The sequence below is a fragment of the Danio aesculapii genome, chromosome 20, assembly GCF_903798145.1.
Source record: "Danio aesculapii chromosome 20, fDanAes4.1, whole genome shotgun sequence".
NCBI lineage: Eukaryota > Metazoa > Chordata > Actinopteri > Cypriniformes > Danionidae > Danio > Danio aesculapii.
Window position 1 is genome coordinate 2315366 of NC_079454.1, and position 15132 is coordinate 2330497.

The window sequence follows — 15132 nt, forward strand, 5'->3', positions numbered from 1 at the left end:
AAACCAGCTATGTCCAGCTTAAACCAGGCTGGTCAAGCTTGTTTTAGCTGGATTTAGCTGGTCATTTTCCAGCCTGACCAGCTAAGACCAGTCTGGAAATGGCTAAAAACTCCTCTAAAACCAGGTTGGCCGACCAGCTAAAACCAGCCAACCAGCCTAGGCTGGTTTAAGCTGGATTTTTCAGCTGGGTAATCAGACTACACTCACGTATTTATGGATCACATGATTATATATTATTTACACGATGACAGGAAGTCGTTCATTATGAATGTTTTTTCAGTATTGGTTATTTAATGTTTTCTAAATGTTCTTAATTAACATAAACGCTTTAAACTCATACAAGATGTGATTTATTTTATTATGGTGTCTTGAGAAAGCAACATACTGTTAAACTACACAAACTTCTTCTTCTTCTGAGACTAATTTCTATGCATCTCCTTCCTAAAATCCAAACTAACTCCAAACTGCTCTGACTCAGGTTGCTCTATCTTTTCCAACTGATCCGACTAACGGTTTTCTGAAAACTCACCTGGAAAATTCGGAAAAGTCCCATTGACTTAACATTGGACCAAACTTTGTGACCTCATAACTTTGCACCGGACTGTCATACAGACTTAAGGTTGGGCTCATTTAACTCACACATTACTTGTATCCCATTTTGTTACTTGTACGTTTTATTGTATGTTTCAGATAAAAAATCTTCCAGAGGGTGATATGTACAATGTTTAAAATGTGAAATACCTTACTTAGAGCACAATTCGTTTGTTTCAGATGACAAATCCACTAGAGGGTGAGAGGGTGGTGTTTACATTCTTGTGAATCTGAAATACATTTTCATAGGGTACATTTTGTTTCAAATGACAAATCCACTAGAGGGCGCTGTCTACATTTTTGCGAATTTAAAATACGTTACTTAGTGGTGCGTTTTATTGTACGTTTCAGATGACAAATCCACCAGAGGGTCTACATTGTGCAAATCTCAAATATGTTACTTAGTGTGAATTTTATTTTATGTTTCAGATGACAAAATCTACTAGAGGGTGCTGTTGACATTTTTGTAAATCTCAAATACATTACTTAGAGTGCATTTTATTGTACATTTCAGACGACAAATCTAGTAGGGGCTGCGGTCTACATGTTTGCGAATTTGAAATACAATAGGGAATGTTTTATTGTACGTTTCAGATGACAAATCCACCAGAAGGCACTCTACATTTTGTGAATCTCAAATACATTATTTAGAGAGCATTTTATTGTACGTTTCAGACGGCAAATCTACTAGAGGGGGCTGTTTAAATTTTTGCAAATTTAAAATTTGTTACTTAATTTACGTTTTGTTGTATATTTCAGATGACAACTCCTCTAGAGGGCGCTGTCTACATTTTGCAAATCTGAAACGCATTACTTAGAGTACGTTTTAGTGTACGTTTCAGATGTCAAATCCATCAGAGGTTGCTGTCTACATTTTGCGAATATGAAATGCATTACTTAGGGAATATTTTATTATACGTTTCAGATGACAAATCCACTAGAGGGCGCTGTCTACATTTTTGCGAATTTAAAATACGTTACTTAGGGTGCATTTATTGTATGTTTCAGATGACAAATCCACTAGAGGACGCTGTCTACATTTTGCGAATCTCAAATACGTTACTTAGTGTGCATTTTATTTTATGTTTCTGACGACAAATTTACTAGAGGGCGATGTCTGCATTTTTGTAAATCTGACATAGGTTATTTACGGTATGTTTTGTTGTATGTTTCAGATGACAAATCCACCAAAGGGCGCTGTCTACATTTTGCAGATCTCAAATATGTTATTTTGTATGTATTTTATTGTATGTTTTAGACGACAAATCCACAAGAGGGCGCTGTTCACTTTTTTAATCTGAAATACGTTACTTAGGGTACGTTTTGTTGTATGTTTCAGATGACATCTACCAGAGAGTGCTGTCTACATTTTGCGAATCTCAAATATGTTACCTAGTGTGCATTTTATTTTATGTTTCAGACGACAAATCCACTAGAGGGCGCTGTCTGCATTTTTGTGAATTTAAAATGTTATTTAGAGTACGTTTTATTGTATGTTTCAGATGACAAATCCACCAGAGGGCGCTGTTTCCTTTTTTATCTGAAATACGTTACTTAGGGTATGTTTTGTTGTATGTTTCACATGACAATCCACAAGAGGGTGCTGTCTACATTTTGCGAATCTCAAATACGTCACTTAGGGTACATTTTATTGTACATTTCAGACGACAAATCGGCTAGAGGGCACTGTTTATGTTTTGTGAATCTGAAATATTTTATTTAGGGTACTTTGTTTTGTACGTTTCAGATGAAATTGTCATTTTGGGTGAACTATCCCTTTAAAGATTCTTGAGCAAGCACTACTAAATCCAGACATTCAGCTATTAGACAAACAAAAAACAACAGAAAAGCTGTCAGAATAGCAGAAAAAGACATTAGGACATCAGAATAGCAGAAAAAGACATTAACAGAAACTGCTCTGCGTGCTCATTGAGTGCTGTAATGCTGTCTGTGTAAGCTCTTCTTCTACTGAGTGATTATTTCCACTTCCACAAATGCGGTGGGCAGAAGCACAGTCTGATATTCTGATAGAGCCTGTATTGTTGTGCATCATCGGCTGTGTTCAGCTTCTCGCTCACACCCTCGTTTGTTTTCTGTAACTCTAGACCAGCGCTTGGGTTTCAGTCTGTGGAGGGGCGCGAGTCGTGAACTGGGACAGCAAACAGGTGTAAAGAAGGTGATCCCGCGGCTGGTGACCTGATGTTTACCTGAGATCTGCAGTCTGAGGTGGGTTTAACAGGGTCATGGCTTCAGTTTCACACTATTGTCTGTAATGAATGTGCTGTTTGCTGCAGAACAAAGACAGAAAACCCTTTTTCTTCAGTACCAACAACCAATTACAGAGCTTCAGTTCTGCGCACACTGTTTTTTTTAAGAGCTAATATTTAAAGAAAGACTTGATTGTCATGTGTCGCTTTCAGACTGGATAATAAACATACACCCTATTGGCTTCATTTTAATGCTGTAAAGGCTGCTTAATAACATATTTTGTTATTTTTATATATTTATTTACAGTTATGAAATGCATTTTGAGATCTTAAACTCTGCTCTGTTGACTTTTGTTGTTGAAAATTCAACTCTGGAGTTTAACAAAATCACTTTCGTTGACATTTTAATAGTTTGAAGTAATATATTGAACTAATGTAAAGAAATAATTCTGTAAAATAACAGAAAAACTACTGGTATTTCATTACCAGGCCTTTGTACCATCATTTACAACACCAACCCTGACAATATGGCACTGCAAACTATACATTTTTTTAATAAAAGTCATTTTTTTTCAACATAAAAAAAAATTGAAGGAAAGATCAACCCAACGCTCAAACCCAAACCTGGAGGACCAGGCCAAACACTCATGCACTATGACCAATTTAGTTTATTCAATGTCTTTGGACTATGGGAAATTGGAGCACCCGGAGGAAACCAACACATGGAGAACATGCAAACTCCACACCACTCTTTCCTCACTGCCACCGTGCCGCCCTCTGAAAATTACTAATAACTATTACTCTACGAATACTATTAATCAGTTCCTCCAGGATTTTGCAAGAACTTATTTCCACAGCTACACTGTTTACAGCGGAAGTGGGAAGCTGTTGACCTCGACTGGGGATGTTGTTGAATGGTGAAAGGAATACTTTGAGGAAACTGACTGGGGATGCAGGAGTTGGACTCACCTATCACCCAAGCTGGTAGTCACTGAGGTAGTCTGAGCTCAGCAGTGGTACAGCTGTGGGGATGGATGAGATACACCCTGTGGATCTCAGGTCTCTAGATGTTATGAAGCTAGTCTTGACTGTCAGGTCTCTACAATATCGCATGTAGTTCGGGCACAGTATGGGCTCTTTACCCTCTGGACGGACAACGGGGGTGGTGGTTCCCATTTTTAAGAAGGTGGACCGGAGAGTTGCTCCAACTATAGGGGGGATCACATCTCTCAAGCCTCCCTGGGAAAGTCTATTCCTGGATACTGGAGAGGAGGATCAGAATCAGAATCAGTTTTGCTCCCCCCATCTGGCCAGTGGTTGAACCTCGATTCAGGAGGAACAATACAATTTAGTCCAGGCTATGGTACACTGGACCAGCTCTATACCATCACCAGGGTGCTTTAGGGTTCATGGAGTATGACCAACCTGTCCACATGTGTTTGTAGACTTAAGAAGGCGTTTGGCCGTGTGCCTCGTGGCATTCTGCTGGGGAGTTGCTCTGGTATTATGGGGGTCAGAGGTGTTCTGTTAAGGGCTGTCTAGTCCAAGTATGAACAGAGCAGAAGTTTTGGTTCACCTTGCCTGCCAATAACTCAAGAGTTTTTTCCAGAGCATGTTGGACTCTGGTAGGGCTGCCCTTTGTCACCAGTTCTGTTCATAATTTTTATGGACAAAATTTCTATGTGCAGCCTATGGCTGAAGGGGCTCTGATTCGAAGACCACAGGATTTCATCCCTGCTATTTGCAGATGATGTTATTCAGTTGCCTTCACCAGACATGGACCTTCAGCATGCACTGGGGCAGTTTGCTGCCGATAGTGATGCGGCTGGAATGAGAATCAGTCTAAGGCCATGATGCTCCACCGGAAAAAGGTGGCTTACCATCTCCAGACGGTAAGAGAGTCCTTACCTCAGGTGGAGGAGTTCAGGTGTCTTAGGGTTTTATTTACAAGTAAGGGGAGAGTGGAGCGTGCAGTTGTATGTTGTGGTGAGCAAGGAGCTGAGCCGAAAGCCAGAGCTCTTGATTTACTGGTCAATCTACATTCCTTCTCTCACCTATGTTATGAGCTTTGGATCTTGACCTCGAGTACAAGAGGCCGAAATTTGTTTCCTTCACAGGGTGCACCCTTATAGATGGTGAAGAGCTTGGAGTAGAGCCGCTGCTCCTCCACATCGAGAGAAGCCAGCTAAGGAGGCTTGGACATCTGTTTTGGATGCCTCCAGAATCCCTGCCTAGGGAGAAGTTCCAAGTTTGTCCCATATTGGGGACGATCCAGAAAAGGGACTACTGTATGTAATGTAATCTGTATTTAAATGGCCACTCACTGAAGCTAAGCAGGGCTGTGCCTGGTCAGTACCTGGATGGGAGACTACATGGGAAAACTAGGTTGGTGTTGGAAGTGGTGTTAGTAAGGCCAGCAGGGGGCGCTTAACCTGCGGTCTGTGTGAGTCCTAATGCCCCAGTATAGTGAAGGGGACACTATGCTGTTAGTGAGCAACGTCTTTCGGATGAGACATTAAACCAAGGTCCTGACTCTGGTCATTAAAAATCCCATGATAAACCCTGCTGTCCTGGCCAAATTCCCTCTCGGCCATTACTCATCATGGCCTCCCAATCATCCCCATCCACGGATTTGGCTCTATCACTGTCTCTCCACTTCACCCATTGCTGGTGTGTGGTGAGCGCACTGGCGTCGTTGTCCTGTGGCTGCCGTCGCATCATCCAAGTAGATGCTGCACACTGGTGGTGCTGTGGAGAGACCGCCAGTGTCAGTGCGCTCAAAACACACCAGCTCTAGGTGAAGTGAAGAGACAGTGATGGAGCCAATTCAGTGGATGGGGATGATTGGGAGGCCATGATCATGAGGGCTGATGGAGGGAATTTGGCCAGGACACTGTGGTTTACCATGGGATTTTTAATGACCTGAGTCAGGACCTTGGTTTAATGTCTCATCCGAAAGATGAGACCTGTAACCTGGCCCTAGATAAGTGGAAGAAAATGGATGAAACAACTAATAGGCTTGAAAAATCCTGGAGGATCTGATTAATAAAGACGACATTGATGTCTAAATGAGACTAAAGTAACAAGTATGATTGAGTCTCATACCTGCCAACATTTGTCTCAGAAAATGTGAGGGATGGGGGTGGGGTGTTACGGACGGTACCAAAAAAAAAGGGGGGAGGTGAAATAATGGGAGTTTTCTGGGAGAAATAACATAATGGGAGGGTGACGGGGGATTGGTCTGAAATAAGGCGGACTCCCGGAAAAAAACGGGAGTGTTGGCAAGCATAATGAGTCTAGAATTAACTAGATTACTGATTATATTATAAAAGTGTTATCATGTTGAAAATGATCCTGTCCACACATAAACAATAACCGTTCTCTTCCTGTCAGTGGCTTAATGGTTTAATCCTGTGTACAGTGTGTGTGTGTGTTCCTGTGTACAGTGTGTGACTGAGGCCAAACTTAGCATCAAGAGGCTTTGACAGCATCAGAGTCACTGTATCCTCTCTCCATCACAAATCCCCATTAACATTAACCCTGTGTGCGTGCACTGCTCAGGCGTCCCCTCAGCAGCGCTCTATCTTTATCCCGCAGGCTTTAATTATCCCAGTCTAAACTGAACCTTCGCCCGTCGAGTCAGAAACAGCATTCGCTTTCGAGATCTGTGTGTGTGTGTGTGTTTGGTTGGAGGTGTGTGGGCCAGGTGGAGGATTGTGATAAATCTCGTGCTGTAATCCTGTGTGAAATCTGTACAGTCATGCTCTGGGCTTTCATCAGAAACGTCAGCGCTCGCCGCCGGAAACACACACTGTAGAGCAGAAGAAGAGAAGAAGAGGAGAAGAAGAAGAAGAAGAGGAGAAACGGACAGAGAGCAGGAGCATCCATTACAGCAGCATACAGAGACAGAGAGCAGAGCACAGGTACACACACACATGTATGTACACACACACGCATACACAGGTATTAACACACACACACACACACACACACGCACACACACACATATAGACAGGTATACACATACACAGGTATTTACTTACACACACACACACACGCACACTCACAGGTATACACACACATTTACAGGTATATACACAGGTATACACAGACACACACACTCACACACTCAGGTATTCACACATGCATGCATGCTCAGGTACACACACAAACAGGTATACATAGGTAAACACACAAACACACACAGGTACTCACAACTACAGCTGCACGCATACACAGGTATTCACACACACACCGGTATACACACACAGGCATATTCAGGTATACACGCAAACAGGTATACACAACTACTCACACATTCATGCACAGGTATTCACAGACACACACACACACACTCAGGTATACACACACGCATGCACACACAGATATGTATACAAAGGTATATACACGCACACAGGTACACAAAGACACACACACAACTAAACACATCCACACACGGGTATTCACACACACACAGCTATACACACACAGGCATACTCAGGTACACACACACACACACACACACACACACGTATACACATGCAGGCATATTCAGGTACACACACACACACACATACATGTACACAACTACACACATTTATACACAGGGATTCACACACACACACACACACACACACACACAGATATGTATACATAGGTATGCACACACACACATGCAGGCATACTCAGGTACACACACACACACACACACACGTACACAACTACACACATTTATTCACAGGTATTCAAACACAAACACACACACACACAGATATGTATACATAGGTATATATATACACACACACACACACATACACACACACAGACAGGTATACACACATACAGGTATGTACAACTGCACACACATTCATACACAGGCATTCACACATACACACAGGTACACACACAGATAGACAGACACACAAAAGTATACACAACTACACACACACACAGGTATTCACACACACACACACTAACACACACACATAAGCATTCTCACACAAACACACACACACAGGTAAACACAGACACACACACACACACACAAACACACACACGCGCACACACACACACACACACACACACACATACACACACACACACAGGTAAACACAGACACACATGAGTACACACACACACACACACACAAACACACACACAACACAGACACACGAGTATACACACACACACACACACACACACACACACACACACACACACACACTGTGTTGTCCTGTTGTTCCTGTACAGAAACTCACTTTAATCTTCTTTCTCTCTTTCCTGCCACACACACACACACACACACACACCCTGTGCGGATGGATTCCGGCCATATCCTCTTCTGGACGTCTGTTCATCGTCTGGTGAGTGTTGAGTTTTCCTCTGACACACACTTTAGACACACTCCTGATCCTGAAGCCTCCTGAATGAGTCTGAATGACAGAAAGCAGTCCTGTAGGCGCTCCTCACAACACGATCAGCTCAGCAGTGCAGGACAGCATGATGAGTGGAAGAGCTGATGGAGTCAGTGTTCAGACATCTGAGTGTCATTTACCTGTTTAATAATGATTTGATCAGCTGTAGTTTGAGATCTACATTGAGTTTTTCTCCTCTAAGGACTCATTATGCGGTCTCTGTCACCATCTTGTGGCAGAACGTCAACTGTCTTTGCTCTGCTCAGTATGACATGCTGATGGATGCCAACGCGCTGTGTCTCCGCAATCATAAGTATTTTAAAATAGGCACTCTCCTTATAAATAAACTGCATATTTGCAATCTAAACAACAACATCCTCAACTAAAAAGCCTCAAACGTACATCATGTTGTCCAACAGCAGCAATATTTGTCAAACTGTAATGAGGTGATTGATCTACTGTCACTCTATGTGGGCGGAGTAATACAGGAGGGTGTAGGGCGACACAGTGGCTCAGTGGGTACCACTGACGCCTCACAGCAAGAAAGTCGCTGGTTCGAGTCCCGGCTGGGTCAGTTGGCGTTTCTGTGTGGAGTTTGCATGTTCTCCCCATGTCGGTGTGTGCTCGTTGATATGTCACTAATATAGGTTTGAATGGGGAAAAGTGTAACGTCAATATGGCGCATGAAGCCCCGCCCACAAGTACAGGAGCCAATCAGAGATCGCTATAGACTGATGATTCAGCGAATAATTGCTTCGCAGAAATATATCCACATAAATCTTGAAATCTGAACTTTGAAATGAACCAACTTCACCTGAAAATAAAAAGTTTTTTGGTTTAGTAATCTGTATGAAACTAACGTGAGGTACAGTTAGTCCTGACAAAGACACATCACATGACAGAAACTACTCAAACACCCACAAACTTGTAAAAAGAGATGTATAAAGTACTAGAGACCCAGACTTAAGTAAAAGTACAAGTGCTCTATCAAAAAGTGACTTGAGTAGAAGTAAAAGTGCTCTTTAAGCACTATACTTAAGTGGAAGTACTAAAGTATTCAACATGTATTGTACTTAAGTATTGCAAGTAGTTTATTTCAAAACTTACTACTCAAGTACTGAAAGTAAAAGTACAAGTATTGTGTAATGTAGTTATTAAAGAAAGCAGTCAAAAGACATCTTTTGTTCTGTTTATTTTAAATATCTTTTTTGGGGGGCACGTGATTAAGCAGAACGAAAAGAAACATGGCTTACGATACTGTTTTTCTCTCGCGCTTGAACCACAGATCTGACAGATTAAAACAGCTTTAACACACACCTTTCAAAGTCGTGTGTCACAAAAACACTCCGAAATCCACTCAAAACGCTATTGAAACCTATTTTCGGATCGCAAATTACCTATTGTAAATGCTGTAAACGGAAGATCTAAACATTCCACCGGAAGACGCTGTTCGCTATGGCGCCCTCCATGCAGTAACCAAGAAAAAGGTGTATAATTGTAATGAGTAGGGGTGTGAATTTACACTGCTCTCACGGTTTGGTTCGGTTACGATTATCATGCCATCGATTCGGTTCAATTCGATATCTCGGTGCATTGACGATGCTTTCCATACATAATTAGATTTTTCTTCACAACACAAGAATTTTTTTTATTAAAATCTATAAATATATTTATATGTGTATATTGTTTGTAATACAATATTGTCCTTTAATACAGCAGTCAGACATATGAACTGTATCTTTAATTTGACATGCTCAAAGAAAACACTCTTTCTGAATGTATCAAACAGAACTCCAACACATGCACAGAAGATAGCATGAGCATTTACAGCAAATAAACTAATATAAATATTATCCCGCTTGCTTTTTGAGCGCAGACAGGCGAGGTCTTACACCCCTATGATTGATTATTCTTCACCTGCTCAACAGAAAGGGCTGCAATTGGCTTTAGAAATGAAAGCGCTGTTCACCGATGGTGGGAAGAACAGCCGCGGTTACATTCTGTATGCGCATAATACGTGGAGAAAACTTGCACCTCAGGCACGCTAGTGTCAGGATCCACAAGTATCGCTTTAACAGCCAAGAGGAGAGGAAAAGTTACCTCACAAACACGCCAGCGGGTCAAACGTCCAAAGTGAGAGTGAGAGAGAGAGAGGCAGAGATGGAGTTTTACAACATTTCTCCGTAACGTTAGTAGTGAAATAGTGGCTCGTGTGCTGTGCCGCCTTCATTGTAGTAAGAGCGTTATTTACTCGCCCTTGCCTCCGCCATAGTAATCTACTGCATCATCGCGCGTAGGTGATAAATGACGTCAGTACGTAATAAGCGGTTATGATCTATTACTGAACCGATATCAATCATTTTGACACCCCTAGTAACGAGTAACGATGCAGCACATAAAAAACTATCGAAGTAAAAGTATTAAACTCATCGAAAATATGTACTTACGTAAAAGTGGAAGTAGGAGGAAAAAACAAAACAAAACTTATCAGACAGTTGTTGTTTCATTTCATTGGCGATTTCAAAAATGTAATGTAATCGTGAGCTTGGCTTACAGTTTTGGAGACTTCCCCATTCAGACAGAATGCCCAAGCAAACTGTCAGAGAGGCGTTTCAAAGATGGTTGCCGAGTGAAATGACTTGCTTTAATGGGACTTTGACCGGAGTTTGGATGGTGTAAACACAAAGCAGCTGAGAAGGTGGCAAAGGGGGTATAATCTAACTTGGGTTCGGACCAGGCAATCAGCCTAAGTGTGAAAGCACCCTTAAAGTTTACCCTAAACTGCAAATTCTGTCCTCATTTACTCACCGTTCATTTGTCAAAATAAAATGAAAGAGAAACCATCTACTGACTTCCACAGTGGGACAAACAAACATCCAAAACCCAGTCAATGGTTACCAGTTTCTAACATTCTTTGACAGAAAAAAGAAACTCGTACAGGTTTGTAACCTCTTAAGGATAAGTAAACAGTAAGTCTTTGGGTGAACCATCGCTTTAATCTGCTCTGTCCTGCTAGTTTTATATGTATCCACTAGTGGGCGCTATTTCTCTGAAAGTCAACACTCTTCGCTGCGGTTCCTTTTGTCCGCAGTTCGGTAGTCAACATCCTTATTATAAACCACTCTCCGAGCCCACCAATAGAAGACGAGTATTTCAGACTGACACCCGTTTCCACCAATCACATTCCGAGTTTGAATGTCGTCAGCCAATCGTGACGCGGGGCGGGTTTCGGCGCGGCCGTCGAGGGGAGGGGTTCGCGTGTTTCACTACGTTGGCTTCTCTCCCAGAAAGATTTCGGTGTGGGAATTTCAATTTTACGTTTTGTGAGGCTGTCGGAGGCTCTATTACCGGAGACCGCATCCCGAACGATTCGCTGAGCACCTCTAGACGGAATAAGGTACGGCTGCTTTCAGTCACAGCATCAGGAATTGTGTGCATGTTTTAAAGGTGAATCCGCGTGGAGCTGAACCGAACCGCAGAGGAGAATTTTACGATGAGCCGTTACTCTAAAGTCTCTCTTCTGTCAGGGAATAACTGAAATATTAATACCTGAACATATGTGTTTGTGCTGCTGAATATGATCTCTGTGAGTCCATGCGCTGAATGAATCTTGTAGTGATGGTTTGCAGTCTGCCGTGTGTTGTTAATCGCGTCGTTGTGTTGTTTTGAAATGTCGTTGCCGCTCTATGTGTGTGTGCGCAACATATGGACACGTTCTCTGCAGCCTGTGTCAAATCCCATATGGCGTCTTTATGTAACGCTATAATCTCCAGTCGTGATGTTTACAGCGTTCAGGGCTGTCTGTGTTTCAGCAGCGCTTCTCTCGTGTTTACCTGTCCTCTGGACGGTACACGGCATTAACTGGCGCCCGTAGGAGCAGCTGAAGCCCGTGGTAATCACGTTAACGTGTTTTTGTTCGGTAAAATTCAGCGGCACGTGCCCTAAATGCAGAGAATTGCCCGCGTGGCTGGCGCGCGATCACAGCTGTGTATGTGTCACACCCCAGCACATCACTGTGTGTGTGTGTGTGTGTCGACCTCGCTGTGTGTGTTTTAAGTGTTTTTCACTGGTGGTGTTGGCTTTACGTGCACATGAATACGCAATAAACTGGATGACGCGGCGCCATCTTCGCTGCGAGGTTTTTTACTTTCTGTAGGCAGAGCTTCAGTCCAGATGTGCTCTCTGCTACACACACACACACACACACACACACACAGAAAAAAACACTACTCTGATTGATTTCTCACAACACACACACTGACTTGTTCCTATATACCTGTGGGGACTCTCATAGATGTACTGATTGATGTAAAGTTAGTTTTATATTCACACATTCTGACATTATCCTTAATAATATACTTTCAGTTAAGTATTGTTTGCAAAAGTAAAATCATATTAGCAGCCAATGACTATCTTAACATTGTTTACAGTCAATTAGATAGTGCTAATGTTGTTTTCAAGTCATACTTGCATGTGATTTCAGACCGAATATTCAAAGTATCATAGTAAACAATACAGAGAGCGTGTCAGAAGTTGTTACAGAATGAATGTGCAAATATATAACCAACTTTACCCCAATGTTGGGTAGGGGAAGAGAATATATGGTTTGTATGATTAAACCATTGTTATGTTATTGGCAGTGGTGTAGTCCTAAAAAAAATAGGTGGTGTAATATTATCCACCCAATCCAAAGTTTAAAAGTAGGCAAAGAAACCACGAAAGTCAATGTATCTTTGATTTATTTGCTTTATATATATATATATATATATATATATATATATATATATATATATATATATATATATATATATATATATATATATATACATATATATACATACATACACTGCACAGCTGTGGTTTGCTGACTAACTAAAAAACGAGTTCAGGAGCGGGATTCTGCTGCCGTTTTTAAATCAAATTTAAAGGGGATTGAGGTGGTAATTTAGTAGTGTACAGGTAATCGCAAAAGAGTTAGGGGGGCTGAATGGAAATATAGGAGGGCTAAAGCGACGCCCATGCTGTTTTACAATTTTACTTGAACGTTTCAGCAAGACATCATTCAGCTGATTTGTTGTGATCTTCGAAAAACTGAAGTACTCAATGTACAAAAAATTAGGGAAGTCTAATCACCAAAACAAGTGAGAATACAGAGAGTATGGTCCTCAGAAGTCAGAATATCCAAACAGCTTGTGGAAAAAAGCAGGCATACTGAGTATACGTGCGTACAGCAAGGACTACACCACTGGTTATTGGGGTAGAGTTGGGTTTTTATTAGCACATTTGGGCTTTTTCCTTATTATAATTTAATTCTTTGCAAATTCTAAATGGTGAAATCACATTAGCAGCCAACGACTATCAAAGCACAACAATGTTCACGGACAATTAAGTAGAGGTAAAGTTGGTTTGAAGTCATACGTACTTCAGATTTGAGATAGAATATTCAAAGTAGCGAACAAACCAATATAGAGACCATGTCAAAAGTTGTCACTGTTCAAAGATGAGCGAGTAAGCGAACATAAAACCAACTTTACCTCAATCTACCCAACCCCACCCCTAAACCCAATCCTCACTGGAAAAAATCTTGAAAATGTACATTGAAATGTTTTTTAAAATAAAATACCAAATACATCAGATTTACATGCACCAAATAAACTACAAAATACAGGAGCCACACAAGCATCAAAATAAAATACTGTATATTGAAAATACTACAAAATACTTTTACAAGGGAGCATGACATTTTTTTCGCAAACCTTCAATCAATAGGCATATGTGATCAATCCTTTCATCATAAACTGATTTAGCGAAGTAAACAATGATTGATAACAACAGCTTTTCTATGAGCAAGTTTAAGTCAGCTTCTCTGCCACCTCATTCACCTCTACTGTACATGAGGAGGTTCATAAAAAATGTAACTTGTTAAGTGTAAATCATAAGTGTTAATCATAAAACTTACATTTATTTATGAAAAAATGCAAGTTTTATTTAATAAACGTAAAGATTTTATACAAGTTGCAAACAGAAAAGAAATGTCTTGAACAATTTCTCTTTAATCACTGTAAAAGCCATTTATAGCAGATAATAAGTTGGAATACTTGTGAAAATTGCCACCATCTCTCAAGTCATATTTTTCAACATTTTTCCTATTGATTAATTGATTAATTTTAATCTTAAGATCTTAAGATTTTTAAGAAATCTTAATTTTACTAATGTAAAATCCATATTTCTGAAAACTACTAAAATGTTCAGTTTAGTCATTTCCATAAATCATTAATTTTTTTTTAGCAATTGTACTCTTCAAAACATTATATAAAACATGATATCTCAGAAAAGGTTTTGCCCAGTACACTGGAATATTACTTAATATTTTTGTCTCATACTGATTAACCGTCAAAGTTTGTAATTAACTATAAAGAGCACCTGCAGATCTGTGACTGCTATTTGAAATGTATTGTTTGTAGTTTTCGCCACTGTAGGAGTTTTATTGGTATCACCACTTTTTATGTTGTTTGTCTTATTTTCCTGTCTGATTTTGACCTGCTCCCAAATCTACCCCTGCTATTTGTCTGTTACTTTATATGTTATACAACTTTCCATCCCTACTCAAAGCATTGATCAACTTCTTCAGTATTAATCAATTTTCTAGACTGATCTCAAGCCTTGGCAAATAACAAGGAAGCACCAATCAAAGGCTACATTTATGTCATCATGTAGACCTATTACAAAGTATTTGACAGTATTTTAAAAATCCAAAAATACAAGACTGTGAAGTGTTTTGATACAAAATAAAAACCCATTTTCATCAACCCTATCAAATACAGAGTACTATTTTATATTTGAAATACATATATCATAAATACTGCCCATTCCTGGCAGTATCCTACCTGTCATGTTTTTATTTACTATATATATATATA

The 15132-nt window shown here is 40.5% G+C and overlaps 2 protein-coding genes across 13 annotated transcripts in view; one reads left to right on the forward strand and one right to left on the reverse strand.

Moving 5' to 3' along the window:
* The window catches only part of LOC130247879 (A-kinase anchor protein 7-like), a 66212-nt gene extending 63376 nt beyond the window's left edge, over window positions 1-2836 (reverse strand). The window contains 1 exon segment of the mRNA XM_056481367.1: window positions 2799-2836. Within this exon segment, the coding sequence (XP_056337342.1) occupies window positions 2799-2836 (38 nt within the window).
* An 8633-nt stretch (window positions 2837-11469) lies between these two features.
* Window positions 11470-15132, forward strand: part of epb41l2 (erythrocyte membrane protein band 4.1 like 2) — a 135679-nt gene continuing 132016 nt past the window's right edge. For 8 of the 12 annotated variants that reach the window (XM_056445634.1, XM_056445633.1, XM_056445637.1 and 5 more), the window contains exon 1: window positions 11470-11609. The gene's annotated coding sequence lies outside the window, so the exon portion shown is untranslated. The remainder of the gene's footprint in view (window positions 11610-15132) is intronic. The other 4 variants (XM_056445640.1, XM_056445642.1, XM_056445643.1 and 1 more) reach the window with 1 other exon arrangement.